General features: G+C 37.7%; 1 protein-coding gene across 2 annotated transcripts in view; it reads right to left on the reverse strand.

The window, feature by feature from the left end:
* SLC10A7 (solute carrier family 10 member 7) overlaps nt 1–23,751 on the reverse strand; it is a 134,915-nt gene extending 111,164 nt beyond the window's left edge. For both annotated transcript variants that reach the window (XM_057376317.1, XM_057376316.1), the window contains exons 1-4: nt 23,641–23,751; nt 21,270–21,352; nt 17,088–17,224; nt 12,893–12,968 (exon numbers count right to left, since the gene is read on the reverse strand). In XM_057376317.1, coding sequence (XP_057232300.1) covers nt 12,893–12,968; nt 17,088–17,206 — 195 coding nt within the window. In that variant the 5' untranslated portion in view covers nt 17,207–17,224; nt 21,270–21,352; nt 23,641–23,751. The remainder of the gene's footprint in view (nt 1–12,892; nt 12,969–17,087; nt 17,225–21,269; nt 21,353–23,640) is intronic.
* Nucleotides 23,752–24,156: the final 405 nt, after the last annotated feature.

Consider the following 24,156-nt stretch of genomic DNA (forward strand, 5'->3'; position numbering starts at 1 on the left):
GTCCATACAAAAGCAAATCAAATATGAAAATAAACTCCAGAGGAAAAAGGTGTTCAAACAAAATCCATGTTAACACTTCTCCTAATTTGGAAACAGAATGGAGTAGTTCCCATTATTCTGTCATTACAGTGGAACAGAGAGAGGAAGAGCCATTCTGGACATCAGTTACACCCTGAATAAGAACTCCAGGAACCTAATTAGTCTACACCAAAAAAAGTTTAATGAGTAATATTTTAAATGCCATATAGTTCAAGCACTGATTTCACTGTAAAACCATTAATCCCTCCAAGTACTAAATCCTAACTAGGATTCAAGCTACAWATATGAAAGGYCATACATACAACTGCTACGTGTTCYTGCCTCTTTCCCAATCCAGGACATTTTAACAGTATAGATCTATAGGTGACTGCTGACTACGTGTATACTATGCAGTTCTTCATGGTTTAGGTATTTTATTTCTGTGTTTAATTTCTGTCAGTATGAACAAACCTAGGAGAAAACATCCATAAACCACTTTGATTAAATTCTCCTGGGTTTTGGAGGCTGCCTTTGCCTCCAATAAAAGCTGGAGGAAATAGGCTTCTGAATGTGGATGTAAGAACTRCACATTTTCCCCACTGAGCAAAGCTCTGCTTATCTTGTAATTAAGCAGTCTGTCAGCTAACAAAATGACTTTATCTTTCTCTAATACCTGCACAGAGAGATAGTAGAGGAAAGGTTAGTGATGTTTCCTGATGAACACACTTCCTAGAGTTAAGTACAATTATTCTAACTTCAAGATTATGACATAACCCATAAAGCTCCACCTTTTGAAGCATTTACAGCATGAGCAATACTGATGCTTGGTTTTACTTCTTTATTTTAAATTTACAGGCAGTTTCAGTTATTTGAAATAAAGACCATATTCTCAAAAAGACATTATATGAGAATACAGCAGACAAAAGTGCAGTGCTCTACTTATTTGTGTGTGTATTCAGTATTTATGTCAGCTACACAGTTCTGGGCAAGGACACCACACCAATTCCTGCCTCTGGAATCCACCTAGAAATCATAGACCCAACTCTTTGTGACTCTCATCTACACTGATCCAGTCCATCGCTTTGATTTCAACAGAAGAATATCTGATTTACACTAGGATAAAGGAGTAGAATCATGCCCAAGTTTCCAGGTATCCCCACTAGCAGTACAGGTGTTCTTTTGGTGGTAGCAGCTGGCATGTGCTAATTAGAAGGAAAATCTAATTCAACTATTTCTAGTTTTGTAAAAACACCTAAGAAATGAGATGGATCAGAATAACATCTCGCATATTACAGTATGCTCTACAGAAGGAAATAACCTGACAAAATGAAATTTTCCATTGCCTTGCATCACACAATTTAGAATGAAACTGAAGCCTGAAAGACAGGAAATCTCTTTAAAATTTGCTTGTGTGGCAGATCTGCATTAAGCTGCAAAAAATTRTTAGAGTATGAAAAGACACTCTTGCCTYCCACCACTMACAAACCAAACAAAAAYACCCACAAGCTGATAAAGAAACCATGAACACAGCCTGCTGAAAGTGCTGCTAAATGAGCCATCCACCTCACAAGATACTGTATGGTAAGTCTGCATGACAAGTGATTCGTCTGAGTGGAAAATACTCTTGCAAGTTGGAAGCACTGACTGCTATTAAGACCATTCAGGGAAACAGAAGACCACTATAGATTTACACTGTGGTTTTATGGTAGCAAGAAAGATGACAAACAGCAYGCTGCAGCTGGCTGCTGATTTGGAAGAGGAGGCAAATTAAAATCAGTGTGATCACTTAGAGATACAACAAAATGCTTACACAATGGGCACAAGGACTTATATTATGCAAAAATAGCAGAGTGGGGAAGAACTGGTGGTAAGCACAACTGTGCTGCAAAGACAACGAGGAAAATTTTACACATTCTAWAGACAAATGTGAACATCTGACTCCTGATCACAGAGAAAGCACAGCTGTCAGACTCACAAAGTACCTGGGTTATACCTTATTGTTACATTCTAGGATTTCAAATTTATATCAAACAAAGTTAAACAAAACTACTGCATAGGCTACCGTTTTAAATTTGTGTACATGGAAAAACTGAGAAAATTGTTATCTATAAAACTGAGTTAATTTCTGTGTAATACTTTAAATTTCAAGAAAATTGAATAAAAATACTGAGGAATCAACTAAAACAAAGGAATCAAGGTTATGAGGTATTTTGTTGTTATTCACACATTTGGGTAAGATGAAACTCTGAGTTTTATCTACTGGGAGTTTCAGGCAGGTTTGAAAATCCAAATGTAGCAACAGAGGCAATTGTTACTTAAGGGGTTATGGTAGCAAACCCCTTAAGAAGTGGAGATGCTCCAGAGTGACTTGTTTGCAGAAGGGATTTGAGGACAGCACTTTACAATATTGTGTATTTTTCTGTGTATTTCATACCTACACATACCATCTATTGTTCTGAGTTTCTCAGATCATAAATTGCCAAGAACCAAGCCATGCAGAAGTCATCACTACAGGTCCTGCAAACAGCAGAAACGTCCCTGCTGTTTGGTATCAATAGGTCACAGACATCTGTGACTATGCTTAGAAACAGAAATGCCTCAAAATTGTACAAAAGAGGTGACACTGCTGGTTGAAAAGGTATAAGAGAGACCACTGATTAAATTATTAAAATACATACCTCAGAGAATATAACCTGCACAGAAACTCTCACTCAATACTGATACTCCGGGCCATTTGGATAATTAAAGTATAGCAAGTGTTTTTGAAATAACATACATGATGTGAATATTACAGAAAAAAATGTCATAGGATGTATTTTCTAAGTTGCATGATCACGTCATTTTGAAACATAAGCATAAAACACATGCATAGATCAGCACTGGGATCTTATGTCCAATTTTAATACCACATCTTGAATTACAGTAACTCTTTAACCCAGTTTATGCTTCCTCTTCTTATAGGACTTTTTAATAATCTTATACATTGAATATATGAAAGGTTTCCCAAAAAAACACATTCATTTTGAAACAAAATCATTTGCTTATGTAGAATACAACCTGATAGCCACTCTTAGAGCTGRCTTTCTGTAGTTCTACTTACAAAAGCTTATTAYTGTAGAATTAGCWCATATTTTCAAAGAAATCAAAGTARCAGTCCCCAAAAATATGTATGTGCTTGTCATTTGTAGTTGTAACTTGAGGAATAAATGTTGCTCCTTAAGGAGATGGAAGGATTTAAGAAAACAAAACAGCTGAACCTTAAATTTTAACCCAGAAGTGAAATGGCAGGAAAATAGGACTAAACAGGSTCTTCCAAATAAAATTGCAATGGCTGAAACTTTCCTGTAAATATAATCCACTTCATGACAGTGAAAGCAYAAACACATAGGGATTCATTTTTGGTGATAGTTGTTAAATACTCTACTTTTAAATGCAGCACATCAGTGGCAGATTTCAAAGCTTCTGCAAGTAAACAGACTGAGCACTGCAAACTCCAAGTAAGTGAGTGTTGTTACAAGCAGGGATATTTGCAAAACTGCAGGCCTGCACCCCAAAGTGCAGGCAGAGTTCAGACACCACTCTTGAGCACATTTCTATTGCTCATTGGTACCACTACAATGCAGGTTTACATGCCAAGTTTAGCAAAATAGAACTGTGTGTTGAACAGACAAATGAATATTCATTTCCACTGTCAGGATGAAAATCTGGGTCTCTAAAAACCTTAGTTCTACTTATGCTTTTCTGCCCCTTCAACATTTATTCTTTCTGYTTTATGYGAACTMTCAGCAAATAAGGACACAGSTCACATCACTRCATGCACACAGGCTTTGACGGATTCATTAAGATCATTCAGGTYTACTAAATTATCTTCCTAAAGATGGATTATGATTATTATTAACTAAGGTAGCCTGTGTGCTATGACAGAGACTGACACAGCTGAACATCTAGGAAATTTTTCAAAAAGACTTTATGATATAATTAAAAAAAAACAAAAACAAAAAACAAAACCAAAACCAAAACAAAATCTCATTTGCAAAAGTTAAAATAAAGCCACAACAGTAGCAAYAGTTATGACCATTCTGATCTTCAGTATTCGGATTACAGGCTGTAAACTCAATAATGTGAAAACCTCCCTGAATGTTTCATGCCCCAGTATTATGTCTCAGAAATAACTTTTCAGACTCCATTATGTCCGCCATGAACTTGATCTTTCACCTCTAGTGAAAATCCTCTTACAACTATAATTCTAAAGTTAATGATGAGAGATTTCATTTGCTTTCTAAGCACAGATAAAACCTTTTTGAAATACACTCTCACTGCCATGACCTTGGTCTATGACTTAAGAGTTCACCACATGTAATAATTTACTTTGTCCCGTGGGGCTCATTGAGATTTCCTTTTAAAAGGTTTTGGATATGCAGTTGGAGCACTCACACAGTATGCCTCAAAGTGTACATCCCCGTATGCATTACGGACATTTTGCAACAATATCATTAAACAAAATGAATTTTAGATCATTATAAATATAACRAAAAAATAGGTCTGACTGAGCCCAGTCATCCACACATCAGAAATTCAACATTTTGGGAATCCTGTTACAATAATTCACAATATCCACTAGAACARGAAGTTTCAAAATTTCATCCAAGTAATACACATAAATTAGCAAACTAATTCAGGAAATACAGTGTTGCTCTCACCTTACCAGCTCAAACACCTCAGTTCAAGCACAGTAAGATTCTCTTAAGCTCATGTGCCACATGATCACCAGAATTGCTGAATTAGACTACCTAGTTAGCATATGGCTGCTGACTTCTTGGCTGATAAGCAAAGCTTCTTTGTTTGCTTAGGCAGTTCTTATGAAACATCCCTCTAGTATTGAAAACAAATAGATGAGGTCAGACCTACTGTATCCACCTCAATTAAAGGCAAGTTTTTTGTTCCCCGAATGGTGGGGAAAATTCCTCCTGGTGCCAACTCCCTGGGGATGCATCCGAGGGCCTGGGGCAGGGCAGGATGAGGAGGCAGACAGAACAGACCCAGGGAAGTCAGGCTGAGGGTGGGGAGAGAGGTAAACATCAGCTTGTACAGGGGGTATAAACCATGAGGTACTGAACAGGTTGGCAAAGATTGTGTTTAACAGCAAAACTTCTCCCCCATCACACAGCTSAATTATTAGCGGCTGTTGTGATTTCAGGACACTCCTTCACCAGTCTCTCTCCCCTCAAAACTTCCTAAATACTATCATCTTCTCATAGCAGCTTCCCATGTGAGCACAAGAGCTTAAGCTTCTGCCCCAGCTACTCCAAGTGCTGCTGTTTCCCCTCCCTCTAATTTAGATCTGGCAGCAAAGTACTGGATTTCAGAGAAGGACATTCACAAGCAAACACATACAAAAATCCTGGCTGAGCAGGAAAGCACACGAGCATGGGGTCTGCATGCCTGAAAAAGGGTTCCAGGAAAAACTGGCTTTACTTGAACACGTCCAGAAACAGTTCCTCAGCAGCTTGTTCTTTTCAGATTTCAACATATGGCCGACATTTTCCAGAAAGTGGAGCCTAAAAAWATGCCTTGGAATCAGCAAAAATTTGCTTCTCTACTGCTCTCCACACTTTTTGCCACATGCTCTAACTAACAAATGACCAAAAAGCCAGTTTAACAGAAAAGTACAAACTGGAAACACTTCCAAAATATCCTAGCTTTTCCTATGAAGTATTTTTAAATAAATTTAGGCTTGTTTAGTAGTATATAAAGTAACAGAAATTTTTTTTCTGTCTCTTCACACAAATGAGGTTTTCCTCATGAAATGCAAAACACATTTTCTTAACACATATTAAATAAATCAACAAACAATTTAGAAGACAAAAACCTTCACTACATTCTTTCATAATTATGAAAAAAACACAATAAAATAAATTTAATTTCCTTGAAAAGAAATAAAATTTAAAGACMATTATAATTTTGACTGAAAATCCTGCTTCCTGTTTTACAGCTTTGATTTCCTCAAATCAGGATTTAATACTGCAGACCCAAAAGAGAGCTAAAGAAAAGAAATCATGGAAATGTTCAACTTGCATGCTTGATTGCTTTCTTTCCTATATATTCTTATTAGCCAGTAAGCAAAAACATTCAWGCCAGCTAARAAAGTGCTTGGATAGAAGAAAAYATTTTCCAAGTGAAATATGCTGAAGCTTTGCTTTTAACACAAAAAGGACAAAAATAAGAAAGGGGAAATAATGTAACATTCTTTCTTTACAAATCAGTGTTCAGAACTTGAATAGAAATGCTTTCCTTGACCAAATTCACTRAAGAAAATCCTAAATGGCATTTTTTGTTCTCAACAGATTTTATTTTGATCTCTCTGCAGTGAGCTGTAAGACAACAGGTAGGGACAGTAGAACCAAAACCCAGGCATGTGCACTGCAAAAAGGAAGTTTTTCATTAGTAAACCACCCTTACAGAATGCAGGTGCTCAGTGGAATTCAGACTGCATAAAGCACTCCACTGAAAACAAATCACTTGTAACTTTTTTAATAATACTTCCAGTTTTCACTGCAYTCCAAAAGATAGCCTTTATCTTCAAAGGCTGAGTTAAGGAAGGTGGGTGGTAACACCTTCCTTGCTAGCAAAATATCTGCCATCTCTCAAACAGATATAAAARTTAAATAGAAAAGACTACAGAGCCTGAATTTTAGAGCACTAGACCCCAATCTCTGCAAATACTTCTATTAAAGTATTCTCGATTTGTTCACAGTTAAAAATGCTTACTTTGCTTAGGTGATGCATTTCATACAGCACTCACTGCTAAATAAAGGAAGTTCTTGCACAGTATAACTTCACACTGAATTAACCTGCAGAGCAAGACAAATTCAAAAGTACCTTTCAAAGAAAGGCCACTTTTGTCAAGCGTGAGAGCAAGACTCTCCCTTCTGTCCTGGCTTCTTTATGCCACAAACAGCTTTCAGGGTCARTGACTGTGCCATAGCAGACAAAAAAGTGGCTTCCCAGCCAAGCACTGCAGAATAGCACCAGCAAAGCCTCTAAAAACACTCTTTTTACGAAGTCAGATYTAGGACAGTTGTGCAAACACAGCTRTAAAAGCACAAGGCTGTGATGATTCCAGGTAACTTCCAGCCACAGCCCAGTTSAGTGCAATTTCAACAGGCTATTTTACAGCTTTCTAGATCATGGCAGAACAGCTGCTAGGGAAGGCTGAACATGCACAAGACTGCAAGTTCTGTTTTATGCACCTTAACTCTACAAYTTTATATTCTCCAACAGAGTCTTGCAGTTCCCTACTCTCTTGCACTCCAGGAGTGCAGGAGATGGGCTTTTTCCACTGGACACCTCAGGAGCCACATGAAAGACACTCAGAGGAAATGGGAACCAGAGACAAAATTAAATCTTATCACAAGTCTAACTCAACCACTGACACCTCGGGTTAGTAAATCAGCTGCTTTTCAAAGATGYTGGAGAATCTGAAACTTGGTACAAAGTAAAGAGTTTGGAGGTGAAGCGCTTGACTGGGGATTTTACACACCTCATGTTAGCATGGATTTGTTCCACTGAATTAAGAGCAGACCTGAATGCCTTGGAAAATCCCCTTCACACTCAACAGTTTGACTAGTAGGATTGTATTAAAACTACTAGTGATAAATGAGGGGAGATCAGCGAGAGAAGGAAAAACCCAAAAGATTCCAAATTGCTTTGGGTTATAGAAGACTTGAGAAGATGATGAGGAACTCAAGAGATATCTAATGGAGCTGCATGAGTGGGACACATTACAGTGATGAAATTCATATTGTAAGTAATAATTTGGTCTACTCCTATGCATTGATGGGTATAAAATGCACTCACCACTCAGGGAAGGAAAAAACCCTAAGTATCAATAAATAGTTCAATAAAAACCATCTGCTCAAAGCACAGCAATGATAAAAGAAAAGTAAACTCTTAGGATACATAAAAAATTAGACTGTAATACTAGAATAGAGTGCATGAGTTTAATAGCACAACTGCTCCTATGTACATACAAGGCTTATGCTGACATGGTTCTTTCTATTTGTACATGTGAAGCACAGACGTTTTACCTAAATTTGTCCTACAACACCTACACACTACTCAGASACTTCAGTGTAGTATCTGATGGTAGAATTAGTTATATTTTCATTTAAAATTGTTTAATCTGTGTAGGCAGACAAAATTTACTACTTAGGAAAGGCCAAAAGAATCATTATACTTCTTTTTACAGAATCACATTTAAAAACAACAGAATCATATAACTTAGCCTTTCACAAACAAAACCTGGACACACAAACATTTTAAGTGCAATCTGGAACTCAAATTTTAGACAACAGTACTGACTTGTATTTAGAGAGGAAAAACTATATTATAGAAGACAATTAAACATCTTGACACATTTAGTTTATTCRAAGATCTTAAACAGTTTTGTTTTGTTATGTTCATGTGTTACCTTCCAAGGGTAAACATCATGGTACACTGGTGCAGCAGTGTATGAATCACACACCCTTAGAGCTTGTACTTCTTTTTATTCATTTTATTTTGTTTTTCAAAAGGTTAATGTAGATGTATCTACAGTTCAAAGAACTTCAGATATTTTTAGAGAAATCAATATCTTTCCTGTGACTTTACAGTAGTGTTAGAGTTCATTTTTTCCTTTATTCCTACTTTCAAAAAAAGCCTAAAACACAGAGAAAAACATAGGAATTTTCCAGTCTCCATTTCTCAGCAACTACTCATATGATGTGTATTTCAAAATATCAGTTAAAACTATTGTATATCATTTGTTGGGTAAACGTTGCTGCTCTCTCAATTCCTTCCCAGAAAGGCTAGCTGTGGACCTTGCAAATTTGTACTCAGTTTTATGTTCTACATCTGCTTCAAAAAACAAATCTAAAAATCAATAATAGAACTATTCCTTTACTTTATATCTTATTTCATGAACACCTTTCTAGCTTTCTTCATGGTAGCCTATTTTATATTTCAAAATCTTGTCTTGCATATGCAGCCCCTTGTTTTACAAAAGAGCATGGCAAAGCCACATGAAAGTTGCAAAAAAATAAAACAGCACATTGATTAAGAGATTTTGTAGAAGCTATAGCTCAACTGAACAACAAAAAAAAGCCCTCAGTGGTTGTGTGGTGTATGAGATAGCAAAATAGCCAAAGTATTCTACAAKAAAATGAGCTGTCTGCCACGATTTATCTGTACAATTCCATCACAGTTCCTGCCTGTTATGTTACACTTTTCAAAAGTATGTCATTAAGCTGCCATAAAAGTCATCACAAATTGCTTTTTCTCCCAAACTGATAATAGACTTATAGATCTAATTTTCAATCTCTTTTCTTCATTACTTTGATTCTTAAGGAGAGTATGACATTTGCTGTCTGAATACTTTGTAGTAATATCTGGCATCTCTACAGCACTTCTGTCTGAGTATCTCTGAGCTTTTAATAGATCTGTCTTTACAGTGCCTTGAAATGATGACATATTTATTTGTCTCTATTGCAGACATTTAAAGAAATTGTTTTTATAATTTTACTGAAAAGCTACAAGACCTGCTGAAAAAAAAAATGACACAACAAAGCCTTCTGGGCTRTCAAGCTATGCCATTTAATTGCTGACCCTTCACAGTAGAAAAAGAGCAGAGTCTTCTGGTTTTTTTTTCCAGTTTTTTTAACTTCATAGACTGTCCTCGACAAAAATCATGAGACTGATTGACAGAAACAACCAGGTAATTGAGAAAATATCAGCAAATTTAAAATTACATTTTGATTCTTATGGTGATCCCTCCTGATTTTTCACCAGTYAATATATGAACCTTTTTTTTCGTTCATATAGGGCTTCATACGCTTCAAAGTAAATTCAGTACTTGAAACTGGCTTCACTAATGAGCTAAGCATATTTGTGACAAAAGCTAGGAACATACTGGTTTAGAAAGTTGCTTGCAGGGTTAATGAGAGTAACATATAGGTAACGATAACAAGAAGAATAATGCAAAATCAGGGTGAAGGAAGTCTCCCTTTTATTATCTCACAACCAAATTTTCCAATTAACATGCAGCAAAATCCACCACCCAAGTAGCTTCTAATGATGTAGATGTCTTTCTAAACATTTGACCAAATACTCAACCATCCTGTCCCAGACCAATAAATATAGATCTTATATCAGGTTTCTCAGCACTGATCTTCAAACACTTCACAAAGGTGCCATTATGCATCATAGCTGGCCCCAGAGACATGACAACTCACTCTGTTTTACCCCAAAGGTTAATGACAGAGCTAAAACCAGATATCATGTCTCCCCAGCCCCAGATGCACCACACTACTTCTACCATGACATAGTGCCTGATATTTCTTCAAGAATAGCACAAGCCCAAAGTGACATTTTACAGTCATTCTATTTAGACAAAGAAACCTAAACTCCTCTACACTGTCATAACACATTGAACACACCACAGCTCTTAAGTGCTGCGTTTCAAGACATCCAAAGAGGTCTTCAGAGCACTTATTGAGGGTGTGCCTGTACTTTGCAGCAGCAGGACCCTTCTCAGACTAATTAGTTCATGTGGAGCTGCCTTGCTATATTCCTTCTGAGCAAGCTCATTTATCTTCATATGACATTATGCAGTGTAGATACACCCTCATACAAATCAATTTCTCTAGGTAAGGGATACACCCTTGTTGAGGGAAAAGCAGTTTAAGAAGCATTATTATGAACAAATGCTCTCACAGTACAAGCATTTATATTTCCAGCTGACTCCGAGGTTTAAATTCTTCATATATTGAATGGGAAAAAATGTGTTCTGCTCATGTCAAAAGAAGAAATACATCAATAACAGCTTAGGTGAAGTTTGGCAAGGTGAGATGTGAGACTGTTTCCTCCCCTAGCATGAGGGATGTGATTTGCTGAACATCAGAAGAAAAATTACTGACATGAATGACAAAGAAACATCAATTTCCAAAAATATGCTTGCATTGGAAACATGCTTAAGTTTGCAAATAACTCTGCCACACATTTTGTCTACACTGAGTGTGTTTAAAGGGAGTTTCTCCTTTATGTACTCTCTTGGAGCCAGACTGAGAACCCTCAATTTCTAAAACCCAATTCTTGATTCATTCAGTCTCCCTGCTGTCAGCAGCTACCTCCAAAAATCACTACAAGGTACACATTTTTACATTCCTCCAACACCAGTTTGGCAGAGAAGAATTAAGAGTTCCAAGCTTACCTTGCAGTGAGTCATGCAATCACATAATAGAAAGCAGCTATTTTTCACCTGGTATAAAGTGCATGCACCCTAATCACCCCAGAAGGACACTACAGTAAAAAAGTGTGTTCTAATGGTTCAGAAACTAAAGTACCTCTCTCCCTCCTGCACACTGTATTACAGTGCTTTCAACTAACCTATCTTACTGTAGTTTTTCCCAGAGGATTTTTTCCCTCTTCTAAGGATAGTACAGWCAGTGCTAACACTGAATGAGCACTCACCCAATACTTCATTTAATCCTCACAGTTCACTATGTGCCATCTTCATATAATTTAAAGCATCTCCATGAAGAATCATAACTGGAAAACCTCTCATTTCTCTGTTGATCACTATTAGGTACTTGAATTATCTCCTTATGGTAACTACTCCACAGCACCTCCATCAGACAATTTTATGGGTTTTTTTTTTTCCAAGGTAGTCAACTGGCAGACAGTGATGTGCATCAGGATTGCCCATAATTAGAGATGGTTGACTTGAAATACTTTGGGTCTCTCTTCAGAGGATAGAGCAATTAAACAGCACTTTGTCAGTACAAAGTACAACTTCAATCTATTTCAGTGCTATCATGTGTTTTCAAAGCTGACATTAATCGGTCCCAAGAGCCTGAACTCAGAAAATGAGAAGTTCACAACTAATGGCCATATTTAAAACATGTGGTTGAAGTGATTCACCCAACCACACACAGGAGTTCTGTGACTGAATTAAGATTTGCCTTTAACGCTTCAGAACAGCACCCCAACAGCTACAGTTTTAAATTTCATATGTCACCATTAATTCCCTCCCTTCATCACCTACCAGGTCTTCTCCACCTCCAGCAATTATAAAGAAGCAAATCTAAAAAAATAAACTCATAAAYTAGCATAGCTGGATTAATTTCCTAAATGCCATTTACCTGGCCTTCCTGAAAGCAGCAAGTGCTTTGTGGATAAAGAAAGAGTCTGAAATGACATCAGCATATGYCATTTAAGACAGAAATTTAACATGACTAAACAGACTACAACAACTACAACTACAACAACTTCTATTCCAACATTTCCTGTCTGTTGAGAACTTTGCACTGCATCACTGTTAGACAACGCCACGTTTCCTGAATTTTCACTTCATGCAGTCTCAAATAACAAGATTTAAATTCAAGTTTGCATTGGCATATCACTTGTAACATTTGCAGCTTCAGGCCTGAGAAATTCCTACCACAGGGCCTCTTAATACTGAACACATTCAAACAATCCCTGCAAGGGCAGAACTTCACTGCAAATCTATTAGTCTATGCAATAACTACAACACAGCATAGGAGCATTACAGGGTTAGAAACTACAGCGCAGCAACCAGCAGAAATCTCCCAACACTAATTTCTACCAGAAACCTTTCTATCACCTCAGAAAACCGAGTTTCTTTCAGTCCGACCAATGTCATCAGATAATAAATCACTATTTTCCTTGTTTGACACCAACACAATGCCCAAGCCTTAATTTCACAATTTTTTATAAACCACAATACCATCATATTTCTGTCTGTGCTTTGCCACTTGAATTCATCATAAATGAATGCTTGTTTGAATGCCTGTTTAAAAAAGACAAAATGAAAACTCACCTCATTTCCACCAACAGCTTTGGTTAAAATTACAGCAGAAGAGACGGGAGGGGGCATGCAGCCCACGGTCTGCAAGCTGAAAACAACAAAAAGAATGTTACATTCCTTACAGGAGGCTAACACTAAACTACCTACAATGTTAAAATACCAAACAGCTGAGCAGAAAGTCTTATCAGCTATGTGATGCAATCAGTTTGTAACCAGCTACAGCCCTGCACTGGGATGGGCACTCCTGCTGGCAGCAGTTCTATGCCATCTCTTATCWCCACATTGAAGAGTCATGTCACCATTTAAAAAGCACAACACTCTACACCTCTGTGACTCCACTTCCTCCTCTGTAGTACTGCATCTGCCTTGATAAAATCAGCTGACTGCCATTAAATTATCAACAGCTTTCTCTTACACTTTATCATTATTATTTCTGGCAATGTTTGCGCAGCAAAGTTATTGATGTGTACACTGCCCTGTTGCAAAGTAAGAAAAARGTGTTGAGCTTTCCTTTGTTTTCAAAGACAGTCCACAAAACCACACCACAGTAGACTACAATTAAATTTGGGGCTAAGTAAAATAGGGATTCTGAAGAAAAACTGTTGACTTGGAAAGAGCAGTAATGAATGGAAGAGTCTGCAATATCCCCAGAAGTGTGGAATCTACATATGATTTCAAGTATTGGAGCTCGAGATTCTAGTACAGAACAATCARTTACTGGTGGTGAACTACTTTGCATTTGTAACCCTGTCAGCTGAACCCATGAGAAAGGCAGTGTCAAAAAGCTGCAGCAAACAGAAGTATTAAATCCAGGCAATAGGGAGTACTAAAGTGAAACTGATATGCTGCAAATATACAAAAATTTAAAAGAGAAGAAACAAGTAAGTGACAATGACGATATTCATTTTGTCAGCTACACTGTGGGAAAGGAAAGAGGCAACCAATGTGAGCATTATATAAATCCAACCACAAGGTGCCAAGCACCACCTCAGAAATACTGAGAACCTGCAGCYTACAGTGAAACAAGCTATGGCAGCAGAGCTGTAAGCACATAGCAGATAAAGMTTCTATTAAAAAGAAAAGAAATACAGGGAAAAGAAATGGTGCAGGAAGGTTTGGAAATATATGAAAATAAACAGCAGACAAACAAACACAATAGCGATTCTGACATCCATCCCCTACACTGCGATACTGCTCTCTCTTCTATGTGGCAGCCAGCACCTTGAACTTCTTGCCTGCTCTAATAAGGAGTGRATTAAGTTCAGAGTTATTCAGAGAGGTACAAAATGTGTAAAGGGCAYTCATCTCAGCTGGCAGGGATTTTCCACACTATAAGGGAAAGATTTAGTCATACGATCTCTGTTAACCCTCTCAAATTGAAAATAACACATTTGGAATTTAAACCAAAAATCCCTATCAAGAAATATTAATCTAAAAAAACCTGGTACACACTAAATGGAAAYACTTTTGAGTGAATTGAAACATGTACCTGTACATTTTTTTTTGTTTATATCAACTACACAATTCTACCAATATACAAACAGATTCTTCTCATGGCCAACAGACTACTAGAGACAACAATCAGCCAACTCAAATATTCCACTGGATCAGGCCATGCTGTCAATACTAATATCAGGTGTCCAAACACTTGCTCATAACACTACAGACAATCTGTAGTAGGGTCTGAAGTCATGTGTTTTAGATGTGAAACCTCCAAAATCATACCTTATAAACAATCTTTGCATCTCACACCTTAATGCTGTAAATGTTTTATGCTAAAAGTGGCAGAAGAGGTGAATCTGGGCGTACTTTAATAACCTGCTTCATGCTCCTTTTCCAAGAGATGTTGTCAATGCAAAACCTAGTCAACTAACAGAAAAATTAACTTAYAAGATGCTTGGGATGATGTCAGTTTCTCCCCTATTTTATAAATTTCAAAATAATTGCGAAGCAACAAACCTCCTAATATCATCCCAGACATATATGGGGGTGAAAAAAACTCMCCACTGAGCTGTAGAAACACGGGTGAAAAATTGATGCCAACTGAATCTGGCTCTCAAATAACACTTACAGCAAAACAGACCATTAGAGATGATGGGAGAATCTACCATGCATTCTGATGCAAGATGGAAAAGGTCCTGTGGGCTGTGCCCTTCAAACATAACCTTGTGTAAGACCAGTGGAGAACTGCAGTGCTCAGGGAAAGCCACCCTGCCACAGGGAGCTGGATGCCCTTGGGAGCCTATGCCTGTTTTTCCAGGCCTTCTTGAGGGCTATCAAGCAGCCTCCACTGCATACTGAGCTAAATGTGTGATAAAGAAGCAACTTCGCCAAAACGTTGTCTTGCTCCTTCACTGTTTTAGTTAGGTACTTTACTGTTGATGAAGGAATAAAAACTACAGCTGTGGGGCATTAGGATGAACTTTTGTTTACCCAGAGCTGCCACAGCAGAGTTCCTCACATCAGCTCCTCAGAGACATACAGGGATCTGCTTTGACATGTGCTATTCTAGAATTAGGACAGAACTCAGTATCTTCTGCACCTGCACCACACTGAAGGTACAGCTCCCATTGCAGTGGCTGCTGCTCTGAGCATGTCCTGAACAGCAACATTTATCAAGAAAACACTCTTAAAAAACAAACAATCAAACTACCTTAATTAAGCTCCTCAATCTTACCATTCTTTCACTGATGTGTAATACAACACAGTTACTGCACTAAAAGATAAAGCACAGCCAAATCAGAACTAGAACTCAAGGAACAAGTGCTTGAAAGGCAGCTTGAAGCACACAGAACTATAGCAGCTCACTAGTAACACAGAGACACACTCTCATGACAAATGAGGCTGGTTTAGRCTCCACATTTATAGAGATAAACACACAAGTGTTTCTTTTCTTTATAAAAACACATACATCTGCAGCTTTATACACAGTTTCACAGGTGTGCATGCACACACACACAATAATACTCGTGCATGTAACAGATCATGTCCCTTAAATACTAAGAACCAAAGTGGCATAAGAGTCATGGGAAAGAAGGAATAACAAGTGCTTAACAGAACCARAAACCCCACAAAAATCTCTTTCACTTTGCACTTCAGAAACTGAAACTCCCACAGATTAGGAAGGAATTTTGGCTACTGTGGAAAATCACATTTCTGTTGTTAGCTGAGAAAAAAAATCACAATTCTTTTTACTTTAAACAATATCCTTTACTACATATAACTACATGCAAATGAACATTGTATAGTGATCTTGTTATTTTCTTGATTTATTGACACTTAACTAAAATAGCGTTAACWTTTAATTGATGTTACCTCAATTTCACCTTTTCACTATCATTTGCACCACTTCACACTCGGTGGAACACCTGCTGAAGCCTCTTACACACAAAACAAAATGCTTTTTTAGGTATAGGTCTTGTAAAAACATAAACATGAGCAGCTTTTTCATTAAACTTTTAAGACAAGGAACTCCCCAAGCAATGTTTCACCAAGCGGTAAGAAACGATGGAGAGTCTTTCAGCAGCTTTCTGAAGTAATTGATTTTTGCATTCAAACATCCCAGTATACCTGCATGGCACTAAGTATTGATCTTCCACTCCAAAAATAAAAACTTTTGATTYTTTTTTTAAATTTTACATAACATCTATCACTAGTACACCATCAGTGCAGCTTTGCACATTGCCAGTGTGCACACAAGATTTAAAACACACTGWTTTCATGGTAACTTAGTTTCTGCTCATCACTAAGTTCTTGTCCTACAAAAACTTTACTCTTTTATCCCCCAAAATTTAGCTGGAAGCAGATACTGAACCCATGCAGGAAATGCTCGATACAGACTACTTAAAAACAGAAGACCAGTACGTGGCACACACTATTCACTGACTTATGTTTTTTCCTTCAGCGTTCCTTTGCTCCCCATCTTCCTTGAGACCCAACAGATCATTTCAGCTGTGTATTGTGAAAGGGAAAGCCAACCTGTTGCAAGCTCCCTACATATGGGACTAACTGTCCAGACTTCAAAATGAGACCAGGTTCCTGAAAGGATAATCTTGTGTATGTACTTTGTTTTCAACAGCAAAGTGCTGAAGCACAAAAAACAACCAGCAAAATCTGATYACAATGTAGCATAACACCAGTTGCAGGATAAGCAGCCCTTTAAGATGACAGCAACAAACATATTTMACTCCATTATGCTTAAACATACCCTTTTAAAAGCCATTCATTTATAGGTGTGATTGATAATAGCTGAAGAAAGACCCATATTGCTGTTGGGAAGAACACAAGTGTAAAAATCTGGACAAAAAGGTGTAGTTTCACATGCATCAAAGCACTTGTCAGCTCCTGTAAAAGAAAAAGAAGAGAGGAAGTTGCAGTCATAACAGCTGAACCAAGATCAAGTTAGTGCTTTTAAAACTAGGATCATCTTTATAATACAAAAGGAGTGCATGTCARAAAGGCACCTTTAGGGATCATCTGATCTCCTCTTTAATAATGAAGTACATCCAGACAACATAAAAGCTCTGTCTGCTCCTGGGCAYTTTTCCAAAAGAATTGTCCACCACTTCAATAAAAGTGTAGCTCTCAGAACAGCAGCTTTTCAGCAGGCAACCTTAGCACTTTGTCACTGCTTCAAAACCTGTGTTAACTGCACTGATGGCTGTTTACTGACTCTTGATATCAAGACACATGAAAATGTGTAGTGCACACACAGTTTCAGACTTCTGTGTCTGAAGAGAGCCACAAACTGTGATTCTCATTTATATTGGAAAAAAAAGTTAATATTTCCAAGCATTCATTTGTCATGTTGGGGTTTTTTTTAAGAAAAAAATAACAAACATAAAAAGCAAAGTAATCTGTAACAGACTTTGATTATTTATGGTATCAACAGATAGGAAATTCATAGGAAAAATTCATAGGAAAATAAATTGGCTGATGAAGAATAGCAAAAAAAGAATATCAAGACTTTAACAAGCTAAAAACAGTKAAGCCATAAATTTCAGAGAAATAAAGTGTAAAACACCACTGGAGACTCAGAAAACAAGGAAAATTTAATTTTAAATAGTGYAAGAGCACTCCAGAGAGGTGATCAAGTACCCTTATAGAAAAAAAAAGCTCTTCAGTTAGCTCTGTGTCTGTTTCTGCCTTTTCAGACACTTGAAGGACCTTCTACACAGGTTTTTGAGTACAAGGAAAGAGCCTTGCACATTTCAACTCATTTCAAATCTCACAGACTGAGAATAAAAATTCCTCTTTCCTTCTCTCACAGTAACTCTTTTCAAGTAAAAAATGCAAAAGAACTGATGGCACTTTCATTCAAAATCTAATTTTACATCATCCTTCAGCTACCTGACACTCCAGATGCATTAAAACACATATATATATGTATATATATATATCACACATGCAGAAGTGCCCTTTTAATTTTGTATTTTTACAATTGGAAAATGCCTCAAAACCAGATGGTTTTAAGAAGAGTCTGAGACACTTCCAAAACCAAAACCCAAGACAAAAAGAAAGCCTCATTATAACTTCCAGGGAGCAAGGAAAGAGATACAATACAGACAACCTACTACATGGAGGAATGCTGGATTAATGGAACAGGTTTTTGCAGATCTAAATCACCAGTCTTGAAAATGTCTCTAGTGATTACCTTTGAGAATGGTTACAGTCATTTAGAGTAATTATTATACTATACCTTAGACTGTATGATCACAGAACCAATGCTGAGGCAAACAGCCTTCAGCCTCTTAAACAATCTACCAGGGCTTGTCCTAAAACACATACACCACTTCAAAAAAGTTACTGGAAGCTGCTGGTTGTGATMCTGTTTCTGCACACCAGATAGAACAGGTTACCTTGTCTTTCCCAGTATTTCAGATCCTTAGGGAGCTCACCCCAGCCTCTCCCTGGTTGGTGTGGGTCCTTGCTGGCAACTAGCCATGTCTGTGATAGTCATAGCTGGACTCTTCTGAGCAAATACCCACACAGAGCAAACAGTGTTTTCAGTGGCTTGCCAAATTCCTCGTTGAAATGGATAACTCAAGTATGTGATTTAATTTCTGGGGCCCTACGGGAGGTATTTGCTTTAAAAGAGCAAGCTATCCAGTCACTGAAAACTGAAATAGCATTATATTAAGGTGGAATCAAATGTTCTTGTCATTCCTAGACACAGAGTATTTCTACAAATGTAAGAGAACCTTGATCACCTCCAGTAACAAGGCCATGCATAGACAGGCTCTCCTTGAACRTTGCCAATTATTTTGTAAAATGCTTTCTGAACACGTTAGCAAAATTTTTTCAGGTCAAACTTTCACAGCAGATTAAACCAGAAGTGCAACCTTAAAACAGCTTCAGTTATTTCTAATTTTGTCAGATTTATCAGAAGGCCTCTATTAACATTTACATAAGTTTTCATCCTTTTCATAAAGCATACTAAACACTAGTTTCCATCTAACACATTATATAAGGTAGAACAGCTGATACACAGGTCAAGAACAAATAAAGCCAAAAGCAGAAACTATTTACTTTGCAATCCAATAAAAGATAACATTAGACTAATAATACTAGCTTTAGGTTTTACCTTAAACAGCTAAAACATGCCTCAAAGYATTTTAATAAAATTGTTTGCAACCTGGCCCCTAACACATATAAGGATTGTTCTTAATATACACTTTAGAAAGTAATAGCACAAGGTACAATGTGAGAAATTATTTCCTTCYTCTTTATCTTCTACCCCCTTGACAGAAATTCAGGAAAGGCCTAGCCTCTTCATGAAGCATAAAACTGGATAACAGCACCAGCCCTAACTGCTGCTCCCAGAACAATGTGATCAGCTACCTGGACACAAACATCAGCTCTGGTAAAAGCTTCATGTACATCAATACATTGCTTTTAGTACCATAGATGAAAAAAACGTATGCAAGTTCAAAGTAAGACATGACACACTACCCAGAAAACTGTCAGTCACATTATCTTGACTGGAAAAAGTTAGATGTATAGTAGCATTAAGAATCTAATCAAATCTTTGAAAATTCTACTGATTTCTCTCACAGCTGCTTTACAAATACAAAGATTCAAGGATACAAACTAGTGAAAGGAGAAATTTTACTTTTCTTTCTTCTGCATGTAAAGATTCCTAAGACTGAAAKAAGAAAACTCCACTCTATTAATACTACTCAGGTTTGTGTTTTGGTTCTCTTTTCTGTGGAAGAGAGTGCCACTTCACACCCTATTTCCATGAGGATTAATTACCATCCCAGGCACATAGATAATATGATTCTTCCTGCATCCCATAAGACCACAAGGCTCTAAATAGCTGCTACAGAATTGACTAAAGATATCCACTTCACCTACACTGTGTCCTGGCAAAACTAGAAGTCCTAGTGCCAGAACTGACAGGAGACAGCAAGGGAGAGGGCAACCATCAACTCAAACACCACCTCCACTTCAAACCTTACCACTATACCCATGGTACTGGTGAAGAAACCTTTTCTTTTGTTGAATACACACTGTTCACTCAAATCCCAGTTCACCAGGAGATAATTGCACAAAATTGTGATGATTCTTTCAGGCATTAGTATCATGAAACTTATGAATAGCATGCCCTGTTAGCCAACAGCATAAAGGAATCAGAAAACCAGRCTAGCAGAGACAAGCAGTGTTTCATTTCAACTCTGGCTGCTCCTTCTTTTCTTGGCACATAGCCATCATTTCCTTTCTYCATGCCTCCTTTACACAGCACTAAGTTCTCCCCTTCATCTCTTCTGAATCCCAGRTTGTTCCTCTTTGAATAAATAATGCGTGACACAACATTTTAAACAAATCTCAGTGCCTGTGATATGCAGCAGAGTGTAGGCACCTCAAATCCACCTGTCCAAAATGAAACCCTACAGGAAAAGGTTGCCAAGACCCTGCCTATGTATATTGGGAGCTGTATCTGCATAGGAACTCTTTTGTGCTCATCATAGATGCTGTCCTGTCCCTACCCACCATGGTAACTTAAAGCCACCAGGTCTTTGTTTCCATCAATCCAGTGGTGAACAGCTGCATTTCACCCTGATTTGGGTTTGGGAAGCAATCATGGTGCAGATCCAGTCCTCAAATTGTGCTCACCAATTCCATTTAGTTAAAGCTGTGCAAAGACAAGCAACCCATTCTCTGTGCATAGGTGACATTTATTTACACACTCCTTCTCATCATCTCCATTCCTTTGTGAGGCACCTCCTGAAATCAAGGAGGGTTATTCCATAAATGTCTAACATTTATCTTCTCTTGTTAGCCATCCTCCCAGCACCACCACCAACATTCCAACTATATTCACATCTGATCAGCGATCAAAAACCTTTTTAAAGCATAGCAAGAATAAAGCAATGAGAAGTTACAGTACCTCAGTTTTTAAGGAGAGTCCACTGTTAAAGAATATAGCTGAAACGGCAATGTAAGTTATGGTAATTTCTGGTTTCAAGGGTCCTAAAAAATACAGACATAGAGAACAAAGTGAACTACAATCAAAGAGATAATGACATGTACATACTATATTAGAGCAAATGAGAATACTTCAGAAAATACTGGAGAAAGTCTAATTAGTAAAGTCTCTAATAAAAAAAATGCAGTTTCTATTAAATTACAGAAAGCACGCTATCCATTTTTAAATAAAAGTAAACCAGTGAGTGCAGAGGGAGTTATGTCATATAAATTTGACTTCCATGATTAAAGGCTACTGGGAACTCACAAGTAAATTCTGGAAATTTGACAATGGGGAATTTTTCACAGTTCTTCCATCAGAGCATCCCTACAGCAAACTCCAACCATACACTCAAATAAAAATATTAGATGGTATCTTCACAGGGCCATTGATATCACACATATCTGCCTCTCACTTCTTGCCCTACAACACACACACKTGTCTGGCTGCCTGCACAGGGGAACCCAAATCACACTTTGCACTGATTTCCTCGGGGCAACACAATTCCTTGTTATCCCCTCACAACAGAAAATGGTTCCAAATGGYTCATTCCAGCCCCACAATAACTCATTTCAGACACTGCTGCAGTGAGATCAGCAAGGACAGATGCCTGCACCTCCAAGGATTCCTCTGTATTAAAGGCTTACATTTGTATATATTTATATACTTTCTGCAGGGAGATTCAAATACAGTATTTTTTACACTCCTATAAARATGATGAATTCTCTTAATACACTTTGCCTTCAGAGGCCACCAGGCACAAAATATATGCACCCATTTTTTCATGAGCATTCAACCAAATATTATGTTAGAAAGAAAATACTGGCAGTCTACTCAGGACCAAAGTAATATCCTCCTTCCACAAGTGACCCTAAGTCATCATGAGCAAAACTGCAGCAGTGAACAAGCAAGCCTCTCCAGGAGAGAGGAACCTTTCTGCCTCCCTCAGATGAATGATACATTGATGTTCACACTGGAGTAAGGTCAATGATCCTTAAGTCAGAGGGATTTGATTGTAYGAGTCAAATTTGCATCTCAAGGCATTTAAACACAAATCCGACTCTCAGAGGGAACTCTGTTGATGAGACACTAAAACTGTGTGTGCCAAATATAAAAAAAAAAACCCCAAACCAAACAACTTATATAAAGAGTAAGGTAAAAATAAGACAGGAAATACAAGAGTTACAGCTGCAACAGAGCACRTGACTAGTTGCAAAATTATGGCATGTTAACTGATTAGATGGAGAAAAAAAAATCAAGAAAAATTATAGAAATATGTATAGCTATACAGGGAACTATATTTTATAGACACAATTACCTATATCTTCYAATCCTTTAGAAGTTTAGAGTAYRTATGTACATGCACATACACATTAAGCAGACAGGTAGTGGGTTAGTCTGGCAAAAATAGGGGYTCTTCCTGGACTCAGCTTTTTCTGTTTTAGGGTTTTTCATTAGGCTACCTGAACTCCTTCTCACAGGAGAAACCTCTGCCACAAGAGCAACTACATACTCGTGGAGCACAGGGGACTCTGGTCACAACAGATCCCCTTCATCTCTAGTCATTTCCCGGTCAGAAAAATTCTTTTCACGAAGGAACTAAATGGGCTCAATTATCAAATAGGAAAACACACAAAAAGGGCTTGGCTTATGTCCTGAAAGTGACAACACCACAAATCTTCGTTATTAATGGCACAAGGTTCACACAGGTATGGATGCTRGACCATCCATACCAAACACTAGGGCCCTGCAAATCACCATGCATGGCTTTGTCAGCTGAGGATGACAAACTAAGGGCTTTTCATACTTTGATATTTCCCACCCCACACCTCTTTCTGGTTTTAAAAAGAAATATTTTTCTTACTGRGATCACATATTTTCAGAAGAGGGGATACCACTTTGGGGAACATGTGCTCACTACTTTCAAACAATGCTTCCAAGATTTTTCAAGCAAGTTGTCCCAGGAACAATACTGTGTCAAAGCTTGACATCTCTTTGCAGCAGGATAATTAAATGAAGTGCTCCATCATAGTGCTTCCACGCAGGAAGTGAGCCGAGGAAAAAYCAGCTCCTATTCCAGTTAAAAGGATCTCCCACATGGCTGTAAACAATCAGCACAGCAGTCAAAYCACAAAGGGACAAAACACCTGATACTATCAATTCAAAGTGGTCTCCAAGGTCTGCTGAAAACACAGCAGGGATCCTGCAAAAAGCTCCACGTGGGTCCTATTCACCTATGCAGAACGGCACACAGATGTTAGAAGGGATCCTTGCACAGCAGGAATTTGCCTACCCTGAACTCCATGAAGTACCGGAGCTTTAGCTGCCAGAGCAAGTGTTCAGAGCCATATTTTTTTTTATCACTTTCTTTTTCCCCAAACCTAAGAGGTGGGAAAAGCTTGGCTCCTCAGTGAGAAGCTGTCTATCCTCAAACTTCAGCTCTGTTAAGAAGAAAAAAAAAAATTAAAAAGCAAACCTGTGCCTATAAAAGCACAGATAGATTCTTCCTCCTCTCATATAACATGGAATTCTATTGAAGTGTTGTATATCCCTTTCCTTAAGCTATCAGAAAACAATTAGGAAGAAGAAACACAAAATTCAATTTGTTCTTGAAAACTGTGAAATCTGAAGTTCCAATGGAAACTAACCAGAAGACGCTTCCAGTGTTTATACTTAGAGATACATTGTTTATGTTTAAATAACACTGGATATTTCATAAGCCCTTGTTCCAGGAAACGTACAAGAACTCAGCGAAGGACACATCAGCTTTGCCCCCTGTAAGCATTTGACACCACTTTGCACAGGATGT

The sequence above is a fragment of the Malurus melanocephalus genome, unplaced genomic scaffold (assembly GCF_030028575.1).
Source record: "Malurus melanocephalus ecotype Western Australia unplaced genomic scaffold, MMel_1.1 scaffold_277, whole genome shotgun sequence".
In the NCBI taxonomy this organism is placed as follows: Eukaryota; Metazoa; Chordata; class Aves; order Passeriformes; family Maluridae; genus Malurus; species Malurus melanocephalus.